The sequence below is a fragment of the Geotrypetes seraphini genome, chromosome 10 (assembly GCF_902459505.1).
Source record: "Geotrypetes seraphini chromosome 10, aGeoSer1.1, whole genome shotgun sequence".
Taxonomy (NCBI): domain Eukaryota; kingdom Metazoa; phylum Chordata; class Amphibia; order Gymnophiona; family Dermophiidae; genus Geotrypetes; species Geotrypetes seraphini.
In genome coordinates this window covers 4,055,955-4,077,535 of record NC_047093.1, presented here as the reverse complement: position 1 = coordinate 4,077,535, position 21,581 = coordinate 4,055,955, and the positions used below count along the sequence as shown (strand labels likewise).

The 21,581-nt window shown below is 39.8% G+C and overlaps 1 protein-coding gene across 2 annotated transcripts in view; it reads left to right on the top strand.

The window, feature by feature from the left end:
* DNAH17 (dynein axonemal heavy chain 17) overlaps nucleotides 1-21,581 on the top strand; it is a 954,442-nt gene that overhangs the window by 562,125 nt on the left and 370,736 nt on the right. For both annotated transcript variants that reach the window (XM_033960179.1, XM_033960181.1), the window contains one exon: nucleotides 18,054-18,227. In XM_033960179.1, the coding sequence (XP_033816070.1) occupies nucleotides 18,054-18,227 (174 nt within the window). The remainder of the gene's footprint in view (nucleotides 1-18,053; nucleotides 18,228-21,581) is intronic.

Below are 21,581 nucleotides of genomic sequence, written 5' to 3'. Positions count from 1 at the left end.
TATTTCTTCCCTCTTTACCCCATCTTTTATTAATGCCAAAAACATATCCCTTCGGGATACTCGATTAGCCCTGTTTGAATTGGATTGTCCTTCCCTCTTTTTATCAAAAGTAGTTTGAGGTCCCCAGTCTCCCAGATCTCCTAACTGTCGGACCTCTTCCAAGACTTCCAAAATAGACCTGTCTGTTTGATTGATCAACAGAGTCATAATTACCTGTTTGTATGCCGGTGCAGCATACCTGATAATTTTATTTCTCATGGATACAGTAAAAGGTAATGACATATATGTGTCAGCGTGACCTATTACTAAAGCTACCTTCATAGCCTCTTCCTTAATTCTCATTTGTGCATCTTTCAATGTATACCAAACTTTATCATTGGAAGGCCAATCAGATTCAAGTGGATATCGCCTCGTGACACCCCTACTAATTATCTCTAATAAAGACCATTGGGCATTTTTTGCAGGATAAGGATCCTCCCACAACGCATGTTGCACTGCTATTTCTTGACTAATTTGAACAAATTTAGGGGCATCTGTGGCATCTAACATAATCCCTGCTGCACCCAGCTCCTGCACCCGAACTACCCACTGTATTAGTGGTTCCCCAGGCTGCTGTGTAAAGCGTGCCATCATATCCATGATTTCATGTGGAGTAACATCCTCCCTAACTAGATTTTCTCCTGTTTGCAGATTTCTCTGTAATCTTTGTCTCTTCACAGGCTCTGCTTCTAAACTTTCTGCCTGTTCTCCTTTAACACAGATATCCTCCTCACTGTTATTAGAATTTGAATCCCAAATATTCCCATCCCGTTTGTTTGGATTCCAATCATTCGGCAGATGATAAATTAAGATTTTAACTTTTCTGTAACTCACTTTCCACCTCCGTTTCTTGTATTTATATCGTGCATATTGCATAGCTGACTGTTCTATTACATTTTGATAGGTTTCTACCTTATCCATTAACAACTTATTCTGACATTGTAGCATTGTAATGGCATGCTGTTGTTTATTCCTTTTCTTTTCCAGCTCTTCTAATTTCAATTGTAATTCCTGTTTAGCTTCATGCAAATTCCTCCAGTCTGACAAAATCATCCTTCCTTGTCTAGAAATTACTTCTTGCTCTTCTCCTTTTGAGATTTTCACCTTTTGTAAGGAGGCACATAATTCATGTGGATCCCCACTTTCAAAAGTACAGGATTCACACAATCCTGCTTCTACAGACCACTCAGTGGCCATTAATGTTCCCATAATTTCATTCCCATTTGGAATGGAGGGATTGGGAGCCTGCTCCTCAACCCCTTGTTGCCTAGTTAGTTTTTCTGACATCATTAGATCAACCCCACTTCTGGTACCAATTTGTTCCGCCACTAATTTCTGTCAAGTGGGATGATCAGAGATACTCAGAAAAACACACAGACAATATAAAGCATAAACAATAACACTTTAATATATATATAAGAATAAATTATCATCACCGTATCTCACGTAAACCCTCCCTTCACCATTCGGAATCCCTCAATGGATAGGCGAGTAGGACACAGGAGTCTGCCCCGTTAGACCTGACGTCTTGGATAGCCGGCTAGGATTCTGGATTCTAGGAGCAGAATTCCGTCCTTATAAGCTGCTGAGTTAAACAGCTGGTCCTGCAGTAACAGCGTCCTTTGATTCAGGCACACCCCAGGTCGGTCCCTTTGAAGTTGTTTGGGCAACATTCAGGTCAAAGAGGTCAAAATGTCAGATAAACAGACTTGTGGATTCATATCGGTAGCATGCTGAATTTCAGTTACCCCCCTGGCTAATTTCTTTGTTTGGATAACATTCAGGTCCCCTCTGGCGTTACTGTCCTTTTGAGGTTATTAATGAGGTGTTGCAGGGACTGGTAAACGGCTGGTCTTGCTCTGTTTTAATAACACCCAAGTCTGTCCTTACTGATGTTATTTGAGTGGTACGCAGGCAACTGAATTTAGTAAAGCATTTGATGTTGTCCAGGTAACACTAAGGTTCAGGAGTTCAGGTAAGCAGACTTGAGTAGACATATAATATTCTGAACAAAATTATTAGTAATATGCATGCTGGGGTATAACATAAGCACAAAAGCCTGCGTATTGTTATTGCTTTACATCTTGCTTTGTATTATGACAATTTCCACTATATACTTCTTTTTTTTTTTATCTTTGTTCTTTGGTGATATTGCAGTGTTCCTTTCTGAACTCTTCTCCGCAATAACAAAGGATACCAGCCAGCTCTATCTTTTTGAAAGTCTTATCAAGCATTGTAATTCAATGTTAGAAATTATCTTGCATCCAGGAATTAGAACAATCTCTTTAACTCTGTATTTACTGACATTCTGTTTCATGCCAATTCAAATCCACTTTCATTTTAACATAACTAAACTCTCCAATGATTGACACAGAAGAACTCTCATACACTCTTATATCAGCTGTAAACTGCAGCTTATGGAATATTTCAATCATAGAATCCTGCTTCTTCATCCTTCCATATTTCTTTTCCAGTAATTCAAATCAATTCAAACTCTAACTGTAATTTCCCAAAAGGAAAGCCACAATCTCATTAGTTTATATATTCCTTGCTATTAAGCTGCAACATAACGTGAGCAAACTAAAGAGAAAAAAAAACCAAACAAAAAAAGCCCCATTTTTCAAAGTAAATAAATCCTACTACAAATAAATGCAGCTCCCATAATCATAGTTCATGTAGTCATGGGTTGATCGCAGTGATCCAGAAACTCTTGTAATTTCAATGGATCCTCAAAATTTAAAGCCTTATTTGCATAAGTAACCCGCATAATTGCCGGGTACATTAAACCATACCTAGCTCCGATCGAAGTTAGTTGTGGGCGTAGCTCTAGTAATTTTTTCCTTTTGTAAGTCGTTGCCTTCGCAAAGTCCGGCACTATGTGAATTTTTGAATCCTGGCATTTAAGGTTCTTATTCTCTTTTGCCAGCTTAATAATTTCTTCAACATGTTGGTAACGAAGTCGCTTAAAAATTAAAGGACACGGCCCCTTCTGATTATCATTTCTTTTTTGGGGATCCTGTGCGCTCTTTCTAGCTCCAGTGGGAATTTAGTTTTAAGTGATAGAATTTTAGGCAAAAATTGTTCAAGAAAGGCCATGGGGTCATTTTTTTCTATCCCCTCCGGCACCCCAATAATTCTTAAATTATTCCTTCTTTCTCTGTTTGAACAGTCTTCAAGATCTCTTTTTAGCATTTCTATTTCTTTACGGTCCATTTTGTATTGTAACAATTATGTTTCTGCCTGTTTCACTTGCCTTTCTAGTTGATCTACTTTAACATCAACTATCTGCATTCTGTTATTAAGACTCGCAATCACTTCTTTGACCTCTTGAATATTTTTGTGTTTTGTAACACTATCTCTTTAATTTGTCGGAGCTCTTTAAAAATATCTTTAGTTTCACTTTCTTCCGTTGGTAATGGAACCTTTAAAGGGGTTGCCGACTTCATTTTGAACTTTTATTACTTCGTAAGCTCACTCCCGCTGAATCCGTCCTTGTCAGCTTACCCGATGCTATTTCACCTTCAGTTCTTCCCTTTTTTAGATGCTATTTGTGATGCTATTTTATAGCTTATTTTTTCTCAATTAGCCTTTTACCACAGAGCAGTTCACTCACCCGACCATCTCACTACGTCTCCAAGCCACGCCCCCTTAGGAGATATCTCATTGGTATAAAAATTCCTCTTCACCATGTCTTCACTCAATTTATTGTACTAGACTTGGTGAGAAGGAGGTTTTTTATGCCAATGAGGTATCTCCTAATTATCCCAGGACAAGCAGGCAGCATATTCTCACATGTGGGTGACGTCATCCACTGAGCCCTGATGCGGACAGCTGCACAAGCAATGTTGCTTGAAGAACTTTAGAAAGTTCACAACTGACTGCACCGCACATGCGCGAGTACCTTCCCGCCTGACGTAGGGCACACACAGGGCAGGATTAATTTGTGGAGGGCCCCAAGGCACACAAGTCCACTGGACCCCCTGCCCCTCCCCACCATGCCCCCTCTCCCTGTCCCACCCCCATTTATTTTCCCATTTTCTTATTTACTTCTTTATTTCCACTTTATTTCTTTTATTTTAAAATTCAAAACAAACAACAAAGATTACCATACCGGTGCCAGTGTACAGTATTTCGTCTATGCAACCCCCAAATATCTCTGAACAACCCTCCCTCCCTTTCTTCCTAGAGGAAGAGATCTTCAATTGGCAGGGCTTTGGAAAGCCCACCAATTTATATTTTGCATTTGGGTAGGAGGCATGGGGCATGGCAGGAAGAAAATTCAGTGCCCATCATTTTATTGGACTAATACATTTCTCACTTAGCTTTCAGAGGTTAAAACCTCTTTCTTCAGGTCAGTAAACTATACTGCTGTTACAGTCCTTTCCTCCCCTCAGATCTGGTATCTGTCTCCTTCTTCCTTTCCTCCTCCCAGGTCTGGTATCTGTCTCCTCCCCTTCCCCCCTGCTCTGGGATCTCTCTCTCTCTGCTCCCTTCCTCCTGGTCTTCCTTCTCAATTTATTTTCTGCCTCTGTCTAAATTCTTTCTTACTATTCAGTTATCAATTTCCCTCTTTCATTGTGTCTACCTGAAGCTTGCCACCTCTTTCCCTTGCCCCTTCAACTATCTATCCTCTTTCCCCAATCCAGCATATGCCCTTTTTTCTTTCTCCTCCCCACTTCCTTCTGTAATTAGTTTAAAAATTGATATTTTAAAACTAAAAAGTTTTTTGTATTTACCAGAGTGATTGGTGCTGGAGCCTGGTCTGTTTTGGCTCCAGTGCCGAAGTTGTTGGATCGCAGGTCCTGCCGTGATTCAAAAGGCTCATTTATTAAGCAGCCAGCTGCTTCGCATGTTCCTGCTGCAATTCAGAGGGCAGGAGAAGTGATTGTGGTCCTGCTATGATCATGCTGGATCAAGCTGGATGTGTCGCAGTTCTGTCGCGAGTTTGTGGGACTGGCCTGATGTTGAGGGAGACAGTGGCAGGCACTTAGGCAGGGATGAAGAAGAGCGCGGCAGTCAAGTTCCCCGCGCAGCGGCAATCAGCTGATCAAAAGTTTGCAGACCGGTTTTGAATTTTCAGCCCTTCCATCCGGCTTTTAAGCTTCCTTGGTTCTGGAATGAGACCCTATGGTGGGTCATTCTGGCAATGGCTCTGGGGGAATTTCTGGCCTCCCTGGATCTTATGGAGGTGAATTTGCACATATACAGGCCTCCTCCACAGACGGAAGAAGTAGATAGAGGTTTAATAGTAGACATTCAGAGTATATCTAAAAAAGGGGAAGTCTTGCTAATAGGTGATTTTAACATGCCGGATGTTGATTGGGGTATCCCTATTGCGGGGTCTTCTAGAAGTAGGGAGTCTCTACAAAGAGAACTGTTCCAGCAGTTGATAATGTAACCCAAGCGGGATGGGGTCATACTGGACTTAGTGCTTACAAACGGGGAAAGTGTTTCTGATGTTACAGTGGGTGATCATCTGGCATCCAGTGATCACTCATTGCATGGTACAGTTTAATATTAAAATGGGTATAGAGAGGGCTAATTCATACGATTTTGAAAACCATCTGAGAAGTGGAGCCTAATTGATCAGCAATACCTTGCAAGGCGTCCCTAGAGTAGTTCACAAAGCGTTGCTGATTATAATAAATTTAATTAATCCAATCAATATTCTTATTAATAGTAACAAAGGGAATAAGGAACTCAAACCCAGCCTTAACCTAAGCTTGGGCCTTAAATTCATCTGGGACCCCTCTTGGGACCCCTATAGCATCTATGTATACATGCGGATCAAAACTACCAAGGAGATCAGATTTATATCGAGACAGAAAAAAGAAAAAAACCATGTGAATAGGAAGGATGCCTTTCAGAAAGAATATGCAGGAGCATGGTAACCTTAGCTAAAGTGCACTGGCCTATCCACTGGCTGGGTAGCTTAACAGGGAGCCAAAAGTCTCCATAGAGCCAGTAAATATCACCTAGGGTGAAAATCTGATGCTGCAACAATGGGGCATACCTATAATCCAAGACAGAACAATAACCTGGGGGTAAATTACCTACAAAACTACCCTGTATCAGATTAGAAACATGACATGTGTAATTACCCTTATAGATGGTAACGGCAATATCAAGCTTTTTCTGTCCAGGCAGCAAAAGGTATTTAGAACACCACAGTGCACAAAGGGGATAGGTAAAATTAGAGGAGGTAGATAGATCCCATAAGAAAAACTGATGGGTCGGATAGCTAGACCCACCCTTAAACCACATGACCATAATGTACATACCTTCATCAGTAGGTCTAGGGTTGTCAATAGTAAGAGAAAGCTTAATAATTTGTGCAGGAACACTTTTCCTATAACAGTTTCCAACCTTACGAAGGGTCATACAAGTAAGCAATGATTTACCATTTTGGTCCACTTTTTTTCAGAGTACTTTCTGGTTTATAAGCCCAGTCAGTATCAATATTCCACCCTACCGCTCTCCAGAATGCACACTTATCCCCCCAACGTGAGTCAGTAACACATATATATACATATGTCTTTAGTTTTAGGAATCTCTGAGGACCAATGACACAGCCTTGGGATATCAATTGATGAACAGTCCACAATGTCACAATACTCAAAAGTGAAGGTGACCACGTGCACACTGCTGGAAGTATACCAAAGGGTAGTATACTATCTGTCTTTCTGAATTCCAATTGAAGGACAGCCTTTGCGAGGGAGTAGTCCAGCTTGCCGACGTGTTCGCAAAGAGGTGCCGGGGGTGCTGTTTACAGCAGGAGTGTCATTTACAGATGGGTATGGGCAGAAAGTGTCGTGGACCCAGGACACATCATCCCTGTAGACCCAATTAGAAATGATCCATACAGGAAGAAAATCTAGCAGCAGCGTTGCCAGTAAGAGAATGATAAAGTTGGTAGAATGCTGCAATGAGATCATCATGTTGTTCCAATGGAGGAGGTGAAATCTGCGCAGGGAAGACTTGCTTCTGGAGTTTTAGGTTAACCCTCTTCAAGCGACTTGCGTGGATCCAAACAGGAAACTCCTCAGTGAGTACAGCGGTCCTGGTCACAGCGATCGCAGTAGTGGGAAGGCCAAAGGGGAAATCCGTCTGCTTCCAATCCTTGAAAAGCTTCTGGACGATCACCAGGCTGGAAAAAATAGGTAGGAATCTGTGGAGAGAAAGGAGAAGTGCAAGACACGTTTCTTTGAACAAGCCCTAATATTTCAATGAGCTTTTGGACGTATTCCTCCTGTATCAAGGGAAGATCACTACTCTCAACTATTGAGGGTTTGTCTACCCATGGGGCGGGGAAAGGTCATCCTATGAGAATCTCAATGGGAGAGCAGCCAGATGTCTGTGCATACAGAAAGAGATACACCGGGAAAAGAGTCCAAATATCATTCAGCAGCTGTACTCCAATGTGATCCAAATAAGAGATAAAAAACGAGAGAGAAACCATGTTGCCTGTACTGAATGTGGCAACATGTGACAATACCAATACATTTACTTAGTATAGCTATGGCAAAAGAGATACAATACTCAGTTACTTAAGGTTCTTAATTGAACAATCCAAAAAGATATGTTTTTGCGTGCTTCATATAACTATTATGGCACTTCAGAGAGACCATACTGATGTACTGAATGTATTCAGAAATATATATTGAATGGATCATATGTAGGGAGCACCACGAAATAAACGCTGTATAAAGTAAAACTTTTTCTTAAACATATAACCCCTAACTAAACTACATTTAGAATATGAAAGCTATAAGTAAAAGAACATTGTGCAGTTAGACTAATAAGAAGTGGAAAAAGAGCTCTAGAAATGGCCAATGTGATGTATCCTGGGGTACCCACTAAACTAAAGCAAGTAGACATGACACAGACAAAACATAAAGTTTTAAGCGTGAAGCTATTATTTCATCTGTCAAGTGTGCAGGGCTGAATTTAACTCTGCAAATAAACACATTGATATAAAAAAAAAAAAAAACTACAAATAATGTATATCATAACCATCTCATATTCGGAAAAAGGCATAAAGCTAATGTCTCTTTGGAGCGTCTCTATCTCTGCAGTGATAAAGAGGACCCTTGGAAAACATTAGAAATATCTGTGCCAAAACTGATCTGGGATGGCTATGTATACATCCGAACTACTGCTAAGAAAAAGAAAAAACATTTTAAATTAGCAACATCCTAATTTCAGCTAAAACAATAGAAAGGAATTGTGTTTTCTAATTTGTTTTCAATTCACAAATGTGCCAGCTGTAGCTATCAAGCTATATATATCTGTAGCAAGGAGCAAAAGGTCAAGAATGAAAATATCACTAGCAAGAAATTAAAATGTCGAGCGAGCACTACGATAACCAATACCATGATATTGGGCAATGAATAAGGGAGAGCTAGCAGCTGGTATCCAGGGTTTCCCATCTTTGCACCAAAGTCCATCCAAAAGGGCGGCTTTGGGCACCCGCCAAACGCCAGGCATCAAGTTCAGAGGGGGGTAACAAAGGACTGAAGCTGTGAAAAAAGAGAGGTAGAGAATCCTGTTCACTCTTGAAACCCAGAAGCCCATTAAAAAGAAGGGCTTGGACATCATGAAAAGTGTGAAGGGTAGTGGGATGACCAAGGGTCAGAGGAGTAACCATCTCTACCACCATAGCACATGCAGCCAGGGCTCTCAAGCAGGCAAACATGCCATGAACTTGAACAGGAGTGACTATAGAAAAAAAGGCAACAGAGCGTAACTTACCACTATGTTCTCCCTTCATGGTGTTACAATGGTCCCGAACAAAAAGATAAAACATATGGTCATAATCAGGAAGACCCAGGCCTAGGCTAGAAACCAAAGCACATCTCAAATTTCCAACATTTCATGAGTCCATCTGATAAGAGCAGTCATTTCAGAACCCAGGGTCTATCTCAGAATCTGGTCATAGAAGGAACAATCAGAGATCCATTGGTGGCAGTAACCAATCATATAAGCATGTCTTTCTTGGTAGCTGGGCGGGGCAGACCCAGAACAGCAGCAATGCTGGAAGTGCAGAGTTTCCTCTGACCATGAGACAGGACAAAACCCAGGTATTTCACTTAAGATTTACACCAGTGCAGTTTATTTCGTGACACCTTGTGACCACACACAGACAACCATTGTAAAAGGTGCAAACTATCAGCCTGACAGGTCTCCTGAATTATGGTACACAAAAAGAGGTACAGGATGAGGACAGAACCATGAGGGGCAGTGCATGACTGTAGAATAGCCCGGAGGACAATGGAGAACAGGGGAGTCAACATAGCCCTGGGGCATTCCACACCAGGTATACTGTTGCTTAAAGGTGAAGGCAAAAAGGGGCTGAAAGGCCTCATCAACAGGGACTGAAAAAAAAACATTCTTTAGGACAATGACAGAAAAAAAACATTGGCTGCCGATGGAATGGAGGAGAGAAAGGAAGAAACATCAGAGACAATGGGTGCAATGAGAATTACCAAAACATTAACAGCCCTAAAGTCTAGGACGAAGCGGGGGATGCCATCAGCTTTGACAACAGGATTAGTAGTGGTTTTGATAATACCGGAGGAAAGAAAAGTGACAAGCAGTGGAATCATGATTCTCACCGTACTGCTTACAACATTGTCAGTAAAAGCCCAAACCGGAAAGTCTGGGGGGAGGGGCAAAAGCATTCATGCACGGACCCTTATAATGAAAGCAAAGAACAAGAACTAGTATGGCAGTCAAAGTGCATTTGTGCTTTATTTAATTCAGACTGTCAAAATAGAAAAATATGGCTTTCAGTCAGAAAGAGAAAACCAGAATCACATTCCTTAAGGTCAGTAACTAGGTATCCAAATAAGCACAGAGAAAATTTACAACTGGCTAATCTTCTAAAAACAAAACAAAACTTTGCCAGCACAGAACACAAAGGAAGCAGCCGTAGAAGAAACACACAAAATGAGTCAGGATCAAACTATTGTATGTTCAAAAGGGAGACAAGAAACAGTTCTTGTGTACAAGCTACGAGGGAAAGATCTTAGACTGATTCAAACACCGCTTGCAATTCATTCCACATAACAGCATGTCCTACCTCAGTGTTAAACATATAAACAGTGCAAACGTATACAGGAAAGGATTGGTGACACAGAAATATATAGGCTGAAGGAAGAATGTCACACACACACAGGCAACATAAGCCTTACAAGTCTCATCTGTCTAGGAGGGGGAGAATCCTAAGTGCCTTTATGACTCATTACAAAAACAATATAACAATGCAAAAATATTCGCTTATCTTACCTTATAAGCGAGGTACAGTAATAAGAGACAATAAAATCTTATACTCTATAAAATTTTTTAACCTCATAAATGACAGCGTGGGTAGGGGGGTTCTATAAATAATTTCATTCTTCCCGAAAGAATGGCAGCTGCTTATATTCACGAGGGGCGCTTACCGAAAGTACCCCGAGATTTTTCCCCAAAAACACCGTAATAGAACCCAAAGCTTGAACTTAAAATAAAGGGTGGGAACAGGTCACCAATACCAGTGAGTATTAAAGAACAGAAAAAATTCAGAAATACTCACAAAATATTGGTGATGTCATCTGTCCATCCCGGGCGGGCCCCCAACTGAAAAGGATTAGGTCCCAATTCCTGCCCCATACTTTCTTTCTGTCTGTCATTTGTAAGACAGATGCATCTGGGGACATATCTTAAAGACAAGAAATCATCTTCCAAACATGTCCAATTTATTGTCAGCTTTACATCCCTTTTATATCATTTTACATGAATCAGTGTTGTCATCATGTGTCAGCATGTGACGTAAATGCAAACCATATATGGACACAGGTCACATGAAACTTTAAAAGAAATAACCAGCATTTTTCTATCTAAAGACTGAAGTCCAAAGGGTGCCTTGGTCAGCAGAGCCTTAGTCTTATCTAAAGCTGCTTGCAAATACAGCTTATGAAAACAATTGAAGTCACTTCACAACAAGATAACACACATCTTTTCAAACATAAAATGTCCTTGCAGTATTTCAGCAAGAGAAGGCAAACAGAGTCAAGTTTCAAGTTCAAGTTTCAAGTTTAATAATGATTTGATTTATCGCTTAATCCAAATTCTAAGCGATTAACATATTGATAAAATTACAATGTAAGGGGAATAATACAATAAATAAGACTGACAAAATTATTAACAAATTTGATAAGACAAGAAACATAAGGGAGGAGATGGGAAAGAATTACAATATATTTAAAAGATAAAGAGACAAATAAGGAGGGCACATAAGGAAAGGGGGAAAGAAAAAAAAATATAAAACCCCTTTTTTTTTTTCTTCTTCTTTTTCTTTTAAATTTAAATTTACTTCAATAAAAGTTTGGAAAGAAAAAATGATATCGATTCAAAGACAAAATGATTAATTTATAAAGGCATCTTTAAAGAGAAAACTCTTCAGTTTACCTTTAAATTTTTCTATATTGGTTTCTTCCCTTAAATGATTAGGGAGAGAATTCCAGGTTTGGGGAGCTGTAACTGAAAAAATTAACTGTCGTCAGGTATTTATAATTTTAAGGGAAGGAATCGTTAGTAGATGTTGTTCAGCGGATCTTAATGTTCTATTGGCGGTGTATGGGATCAATAACTTGTAAATAAAAGCTGGGGTTTTAAAGAGAAGAGATTTAAATGTAAGCAGACATATTTTATATGTTACCCGATGTGTAAATGGAAGCCAATGGGCTTCCCTAAGAAGCGGTGTTACGTGGTCGAACTTCTTTGCTTTAAAAATGAGTTTAATGGACATATTTTGAATGATCTGTAGATGTTTGATTTCCTTTTGAGCTATCCCGTTATACAGAGCGTTACAGTAATCTATTTTGGAAATAACGAGAGAGTGGATAAGAGTTTTGAGAGACTTAGCACAAAGAAATTGGGAAACAGAACGAATTTGTCGGAGTCTAAAGAAAGAGGATTTGACAATATTACTGATGTGGTCGTGAAAAGAGAGTTTATGATCAAATGTAACACCTAAGATTTTAATGTTATAGACTTCTTGCAACGGAACACCCTTGATTGTAATTGGAAGGTTAAGTTTTAAATTATCTTTCCAGGGAAAGAGCATAATATTTGATTTATTGATATTCAGTGCTAGTCTATTATTATTTAGCCATTGTGATATTTTTTCAAGTTTCATATTTATTGTTGGTATGTCCAAAGGGTTATTGGTATCTATGGGATGTAATAGTTGAATATCATCGGCGTAAGCATAAACATTGAAGCCGATGGATTGACACAGAGTAAGTAATGGGGCGAGAAAGATATTGAATAAAAGTGGAGATAGTATAGATCCTTGAGGCACACCGTATGTTGTGGTAAAATTATTAGAAGTTTCGTTATTAAATGACACAGATGAAGTACGATCAGAGAAATAGGATTGAAACCAAGATAAGACCTGGTCTGTGACACCAATAGATTGTAGCCTATTTAGTAAGAGCTCATGGTCTGGATTTACAGCTTTAAACACAGTCTAATGAAAACTACAAGACGTGTCCCTTCACTCTTTTTTTTTGTTGTAGTTTTTAAGCTCCTTTGAATTTATCTAAATGTTGCTAAATCTTAAGATTAGGATAGTTAATCCAGTCCAAGCATGACTGTGTAAAGACTGGAACCAATTCAGAACTAATTAGCATACCTTATTTTATTTATTTTAGGCAAAAGACATTGCAATCCCTAAAACCATAAACTAAGAACAATGTGCCAATAATCCTATTCTTATTTTTTTATATATTCAAGCGATAGAGTTTGTCTTTCCTGTCACATCAAAATCTGATCTAAATAAAAATATACATTACAGTGCACAGTATTTCTTATAACCAACGCAGAAAGGTCTGCCATCTTAAACTGGTGCTATATAAAAGAATTGTAATATCTCCTAAACCCAAAAGATATCCTAAAACTATTAATTCAGAAATTGTTTATGTAAATCAGAAAACTAGTTCTTGGCTCCTACAACCACAGGTCTATCTAGCTAAGTTATCACACAGATTGTTGGTTTTGTTTGTTGTTTTTGTTTTTTCTTATTCATACTCATTTAACATTGATTCTCCATAATTACCCAAATAAAGGTTGTATTGTATTGTCTTCTGCAAGCCTGCCGTAATTGGCAGGGTTGAGATGTTACATCTCATGATTAAAAGCAGTACTATGTACGCTATATATTCCCCCCTCTCTTGTAAGAAGAAAAAGAGGGACAGCCAAAAATGCTGGCCGTAGGGGTGGAGGGAAAACAGAAAATCCCCTACAAATACGGTATGCATACCACAGTTAGAATAAATATAATGAGAAATGATTGGAATATCATTTTTCCCTAAAAGGTATAATTGCAAAGTGGAGGGGGAGGGATTTCTGATTTGATATAAAATGTTTAGATTATTAGGACATATTATATAATACTAGTCTTATAGCCCGTTACATTAACGGGTGCTAGAATATATGTGTGTGTGTCAGTCTTTATTTTTTCTCTCTCTCCTAAGCCGCTTTCTGTATTTTTGCCTGTCTTTCTTTCTTTTTTTTTCCCTTGGCTGTCCACTATCACCCCTTGCCTGCTCCCCCTGTCCATTCTCCCTTCCTTTTACCTCCCCTGTGTCCTCCACCACCCTATCACTGCTCACCTTATCCAGCAGCAGGCCTTCTCCCTTTGTTTTACCTCCCCCTGTCCATCATCACCTCCTTCCTGCTCCCCCTGTCCAGCAGTAGGCCTGCCTTCATTTTTCTGCCCCCCCTGTCCATCAGCACCTCTTCCCCTGTCCATCAACCCCTTTTTCCTGCTCCCCCTGCCCAGCAGTACGCCTCCCTTCCTTTTTCTGCCTCTCCATTTCCGTGTGCTGCAGCATTTCCCTCCCACCCCACTTCCCTGTGCTGTATTTTCCTCCCCCTCCCATACCTTCCTCCTTAACTTCATGCCCTACCATTCTACATAGTAACATAGTAACATAGTAGATGACGGCAGATAAAGACCCGAATGGTCCATCCAGTCTGCCCAACCTGATTCAATTTAAATTTTTTTTTTTTTTCTTCTTAGCTATTTCTGGGCGAGAATCCAAAGCTTTACCCGGTACTATTCTCTCCCCTTCTGCTCCCTTTCCTCCTTTAACTTCATCAGGCAGCAGCAGCAACAGCATTTATAATTAATTGCTGTTGCCAGCTTCAGGTCTTCCTCTCTGGCGAGTCCTGTCTTCATGAAAATATGAAGTAGGCAGGACCCGCCAGACAGAAAGGCCTGAAGCCGGCAACAGCAGCGAATTTTAAATGCTGCTGCTGCTGCCCGAAGAAGCCAGGCCTTAACCACAAAGCTGGGGGGCGGAGGGTTTTAAAAGGTACAGCTGCGGCGGTGGTGGTGGGGGGGTTTGAAAAGCCATCCTTTAAAAACTTGCCTGTTTTATTTTAAAATGCCGCCCGGGTTCGGCCACTGCGGCCTGCAGCCGCCGACAGCCACCTCGGGCCATCGACAGCCGCCGCGGCCGACATCCACCTCGGGGGGAGGGAGAGAGAGAGCTTCATGCACGTGCGCACTCCTACCTGCAGTGCCCTACAGCTCACAGAAAACGGGCGCACGCAGGTGGGAGTGCGCATGCGCAGCTTAGAGTTTTATTATATTATAGATATTATATAATATATGTAATACATATGAAATAGTAGGGCTGGGAGGGAGGGTTTAAATACTATAATTTAAGTTAAAAATGATAGATAATCAAGTGATATTGTATAAGTTCAAATATTATTTTATGATACACTTGTAAGATGTAAAATGAATAAAGAATTTAAAAAAAAAAGAATAAATGAACATAAGAACAGTTCCTCTAAATATAAAATTGTTAAGAGAAGGACTTGCAAATTCCTGACACGGGATGAGCATTGTGACACTGTTACTTCCTTTTAAGCACAACACAAACAAAAAATTGATAATCTCCTTTCAAATATGCAAAAGGGTCCTAAGCACTGGTAAAAATTATTAAATTCCAAAGCAAACACTATCTTCCTGAATCTTATCTATTTCAGCTTACTACTATTCCTATTCTGAATTTGAGAAAGTGTAATAAGTTTCAGCTCTAGTCAGAAGGGCAGTATAGATTCTGACTTTTAACATCTAAACTAGGAAATGGTTTCTCCCCCCTGGTTCTCATAGAGGAGAATCTGTTCAGCTCCTCCCATCTATGTTTAAAGCACTGTCTCAAAGTATTTTCCTATGTAACTAAGAATGCGTGCTTTCCTTATATCACAGCACTCTCCTGCTGTTGTTTCACTAACACCCCCTCTCCCCCGAGGGTTTTTTCAGGGAGGGGATAAATATTTTAAGGGGTCTCATGGGCAGATTTTCACCTCTTTTCAATCCCCTTTGTTTTTCAACAGGAAACATTTCTAGTTTCCTTAGCGCTGCTTGCAATTTTCCTACTAATTTAAAGTTTGACATAGCCAAATTTTCCTTCTCACTAAACTTTGGCCAGAAGCTAGGTGGAGTCTCACTACTTATCATTTGCTTCTTATCTTTTCTCTTAATACTGGACACACTCGTTATTACTGCAGGATCCTCTCTAGGGGGCTTTTCCAGAGGATTGCTGTCCGGGGAGGTCTCTACCACCCCCCTCATCACTTCTGCTAGCTTTTTACTCCCCATTCTGTCTCCTTGAGCCACCCAGCATTCAACAGAAATCTTTTGCTTCATCTGTCTCGGGCCACGCCCATCGCAGAGCAATGGAAATGCAAATAAGGACTCTGTCTCGCTTCGTGCACCAGGCACATCTCACACACACACACTTGCAGAGTGCTAACAGAAAAAAATCAATCCAGATCTTGACTCAACCCTATTTGTTCCCCTAATACCGTGTTTCCCCGATGATAAGGCAGGGCCATCAAATAAGACAGCCCCCCCTTTTTAGAAAAAAATGTAAAATAAGGCACCCCCCGCAAATAAGCCACCCACCGATACCTGCACTTACCCGAATCGGGTGGTACGGTGGGTGACTCCGTGTGGTCCCTCCGTCTACCGTATTTGCCTCCATGGCTGCGTGCCGCGCCTCGTCATGAAGTGAAGAGGAGGAAGTGACAGGACTGCAGCGCACGCACGTGACTCCGCGCAAGGAAACACAGGCAGCTTCCCTCATCCCTCCCTAACGGAGACTGCAGGAGTTTGTTCACGGCCAGAACATCCAAAAGTGAGACACGCAGACAGGTTTCTTTTGCTGTGAGCAATACCACTTACTGTATATAAAGCCTGTTTAAAATGCATACGGTATATAAACAATGGTTTCACATTGTCAAGTCCCCTCTGATGCTGCACTACAGAATAATCTCTTTACTGTGTTTCCCTGATGGAGAACATTGGGGACATTAAATGGTACAATATATGGTATGATGGATAAAGCTGGCCATACACGGTACGATTTTTCAACCGACCGATTCTTCAGCCAACCGTTTTCTTCCTCCAACGAACGCATTGCGAACGTACCTATCGCGAACGTAATAAAATTCTGTTTTTTTTCAACAATAACTGTGTACTGTAGTCTTCTTCATGGGTAAATAAGGCATCCCCCCGAAAATAAGCCCTAGAGCATATTTTGGCCTTCCAAAAAAATAAGACAGTGTCTTACCATCGGGTAAACACGGTATATATATACAGTATATATACAAATGTACAATGTCTACTGTCTTTCCCTATCACTAAAACTGACGTCTAATATATAAAAATTAAAATGAAAGGTTGTACTTACAGTTTGTACAGTATTAATTTCATACGGTCTCTATGTGACTAGAATTATGTATTTTGTGGCGTTTTGGCATCCAATTATGGCATAAAAATTGCACTACGATGTGGCATTCTAATTATGTCCTAATTGCGCCCTAATTAGCTCACAAAACTTCACACAGGAGCACCTTCCGTTCAGCACCAAGACGTTTTCACGTCCCCTGAAAGTGTTTCTCTGATCTACCCAGCACCAAGACGCTTTCATGTCTCCTGTGTAGATTTTAACTGAAAAATAAAAAAACGACCACTAGAGGGCATTATTGCATCACGTCGGGGTCACTACTGAAGTGAAAGCTGCTACTTACTTTTCTTCACCGGAGGCCCGATATGATATTAAAAAAACCCAAAATTAAAACCAACAAGATTACATTGTATATTCCAAAGCAAATAATTTTTTATTCTAGTAATAAGTATTATAGCAGCATTTGTCAAATCAGAAATAAATCAGTTTAGACATATACAATGCCAGCATCTGTAAGCATAGTGCATTCTCTCTAAAGAAACTCTGCCAGAGCATGGGGGTTTTATACAGAAAGTATCTTTTTTTCAGATCCTTCCCCTGACTGGGAATATGTATCACCCTATTGGATAAACCAAATGCCTGTCTAACCCTCTCCTAGTCCACGCCTCCATTCTTCCCAGGGGGGCCCTGGACAGGCATAGCTTCTAGAACTTTCTTCTTCTTGAAGTTTTCATTCTTCACACGGGTACATAAATATCAGTGTTTGAGCGCATTAGCCTGGCATCACTTTATCAGAGGCTCCTGTCATCTATCTCAGTTTTAGGAAGTGTATAAATTTGAAAATAAATTGTACACCTAGACATTTGTTTGTTATAGAGAAAAATATAAGGGGTTCCTTTTTTTTTTTTTTAAACACAATGTTCATGTACAAGAAATACTGATCTCAGTGTTTAAATATTGACCTAAATGTTTAAACAGCTTGTAATTATTACTTGTATGATATTTTTGTTATATCATTTTGTACTTATATAGCACAATCTTAATTGCAAAATACAAAGTTTGAAATATAAGTTGATAGTTGACATGACACACCAGCTCCAGCTCCTTTTCTGTGGTTATAAATTTCAGCTTTTTCCCTGGAAAACAATATCAACCAGTCTAGAAATTTTAACTGAATACCGTTTTGTTCTTTTGATTTGAATAATCATTGAACTACTCCAGTTTGTCTCATACCGATGTCATTCCAGTGAAACTTTTGTTTTCCAGCTTGTGGACTACCGTGTCGAATTCAGTAAATGGTGGGTGAATGAATTTAAAACCATCAAGTTTCCTTCCTCTGGAACTGTCTTTGATTATTACATAGATGTTGAGAGTAAAAGATTCATGCCTTGGACCGACAAAGTCCCAAAATTTGAGCTTGACACAGATGTCCCATTACAGGTGATCACCAATTTGAGCCTTTCCTTCTTGTACTTTTGTATATCTTTAGGTTTATATATATATATACAGTCAAATCTTGGTTTGCAAGTAACGTGGTTTGCGAGTGTTTTTCAAGACGAGAAAAATATTCAGCAAACTTTTGTCTCGCAAACTGAGCGCTGCCCCGATAAACAAGCACATACAGCTGCAGGCAGCGCCGCCTCAGGGGGATGCCTCTTCCGCCCGCCGGGTGCCTTCCGCACCATGTTAGAGAACCTCTGAGCCCACGCAGTTGAGCGCTGTCCCACCTGCATGTTGCATATGATCATGCACAACATCAATCATTGATGTTGTGCGTGTTTATATGTGGCACGTATGTGGGATGGCGCTTGACTGCCTGGGCTCAGAGGTTCTCCAGCGTAGTGCGGAGGACTGGCTGGCAGATGGAGGAGGCGTCTCCGTGAGGTGGCGCTGCCTGAAGCTGGCCACCTACAAACTGCAGCACCCAACACCCAACAGATACACCCTCCTGGGCCACCCCTCACCACTTCCTCCCAGTTCCTTGGCACCTTTTGGGTTGTGGAACAAATTGTCAGTGTTGCCATTATGGTCTGTGGGGAAAGTTGCTTTGATATACGAGTACTTTGGATTACGAGCATGCTTCTGGAACGAATTATGCTCGTAAATATGATATTTTGCAATAAGCCGATTTCATAATAGGGTAAATATGTGATTATCATTGTTATTCGGGTATGTATGAATTTTAAATTGTATTGTTGTATTTCTCTTCTTTCTTTTTTTTTTTTTTTTTTCTGTTTTATAAATCTTTATTCATTTTCTTATGTTACAACAAGTGTTTTAAATAAATTCATTATAAACTTGAATAATCACACTTGATTAACTTACTATTTCTCTTCTTTCTGTACCTGGGAAAGCAGATAAGGATATTAAAAATTGCAATAAAGTTTAGGTCATAGTTTTTGTTTTTTTTAATATTCTTTATTCATTTTTAAAACTTACAATAAGTAAAATAGCATATAACATCAATTTATACATAAATACATCACTTAATATCTTATTAAAATCTAATTCATATCACATATCCCTCCCTCCCCCATAATCAATAACCTTCTTTAATATAAGAACAAATAAAATAACCCCCTCCCCACATTATTTGCATTACTATAAAAACCAAAATACCCCCCTCCCCCCACACTTTTGTTAATAGGGAAAAATGTGATTATCATTGTTGTTCTGGTATGTATGAATTTTAAACTTGTATTGTTGTATTTCTCTTCTTTTTGTATCTGGGGAAGAGGATAAGGATACTAAAAATTCCAATAAAGTTTAGGTCATGGTTATTTTAAACATAGCACATGGAAAACCTGGAAGGGAGGAAGAAACAGAGGAGATTTGAAAAAGATAAGCATAGGGTGAGGTGGGGGAAGTAGTACAATGAACTCATCCCCCTGGATTCTATAAAGGTTGTCCAAAGTTGGCCATTATTTATTTATTCAATGTTCTTTACTCTCCTCCCAGGGGAGCTCAGAATGGTTTACATGAATTTATTCAGGTGCTCAAGCATTTTTCCCTCTGTCCCAGTGGGTTTACAATCTATCTAAGGTACCTAGGGCAATGGGGGGATTAAGTGACTTGCCCAGGGTCACAAGGAGCAGCATGGGGTGCTGAGGCTGTAGCTTTAACCACTGCGCCACACTCCTCATAATGCCTGAAATGTGCACACAACTTAGTTAATGGGCCAATTATAGACAGTCAGTTATTGATGTGAATTGGCAGTAATTTGGATTTGGGTGCACCTCTGCTAGTATGCCATTCTATAACCCTGGGCCCCTAAGTACCACAGTCCTCAACCCACAAGAGGGCAAGGGCGGGTCAGGGATGTTGTAAAAATGTGGGTACAGTGATACAGAATAGCTCCATTTGCACTGGGTTTCAGGTAGCATTAGAGATGGGGAGAGACGCTATATGCTCATCTTAGCATCGATTCTTTCAGTTCACCTCACAATTTAATCACAGATCATAACAAACAGCTAAACAGCTTAATAAATATTAAAATTGTGATGTGACGTACTTCATTACATTACATTACATTGTGCTTGTTAACCGCGTAACCACGGAAAATGGAATAAGTTAGTTAATCAGATACTTGGAGAAAAGGTAGGTCTTCAGCTGTGTTTTACCTTGGAATTCTTTATCATGGGAGGTAGACCCAGAACCTGAGTGCTGAGTGTTTAGTGCACAAAGTGGACACACACATCTCACTATGATTGAACACACGAATATTGTGGCAACAAAATGTTTCACCATGTTATGGAGATTAAAGACCATCAAAAAATACTTCGTTTAGATTACTAGTGCTTTCTACCCTGGACTATTGTAATATCGTTTATTTGGGTATCATTCAGAACTCAGCTGTCCGCTTGATATATGGATTAAAAAAGAATGACCATGTCATCTCCCATCACAAACCACTGCACTGGCTGTCAGTCGAGGCAAGAATATTATTCAAGTTCTCCTGCATATGTTTCAAGCTAGTTTGGGGACTAGCACCTACGTATCTACAAACCCACTTTGCACTCCACAACCCAACAAGACAAACCAGAAACAGCTATCCCTTTTGCATACCCAAGCATAACCAATTGCAAATACAAAACCTTTCTGGACAGAACCTTCATGCTCCAAGCAAATAAACAACAACATTGGCTAGACAGTCACATTAATAAAGCTGAACTGACCTACAATGCCTTTAGAAAACTCATAAAAACTACCCTATTCGACAGATACATCACCTAAACAGAACCTCACCAAGCACTCTTTCTTTTCACAATGCTCTCTGAAATCCTAATTCTTGCTGTTTCTGAATCTCTAAACAAACTGTACATTGTAATTTTCTCCCTTTTTTCAGGAAAGCTGCGATTTTTCTTTACAGGTCCGCTCTGAAATTCTTAGCAAACATTATATTTTGTAATTTTGATTCCTAATAGTCTCTGTACTCTGTCCTAATAGTCTCTGTACTCTGTACTCCCTCCACATATCGTAAATCGCTGAATGTTCAGCTCTCTTAAATGTAAACCGCCTAGAAGTCGCAAGATTGTGGCGGTATAGGAGAATAAAGTTATTACCATTATTATTATTATTACTGAAGTGAACAAAGTCTCATCTGTCTAGGAGGTGGAGAATCCTAAGTGCCTTTATGACCCATTAGAAAAACAATATCACAATGCAGGAATTTTTTCAATAAAAAAAACCAATATAACAATGCAGAAGTTTTCGCTTACCTTACCTTATAAGCGAGGTACATTAATAATATACAATATAATCTTATACTCTATAAAATCTTATCTAAGCGATAGA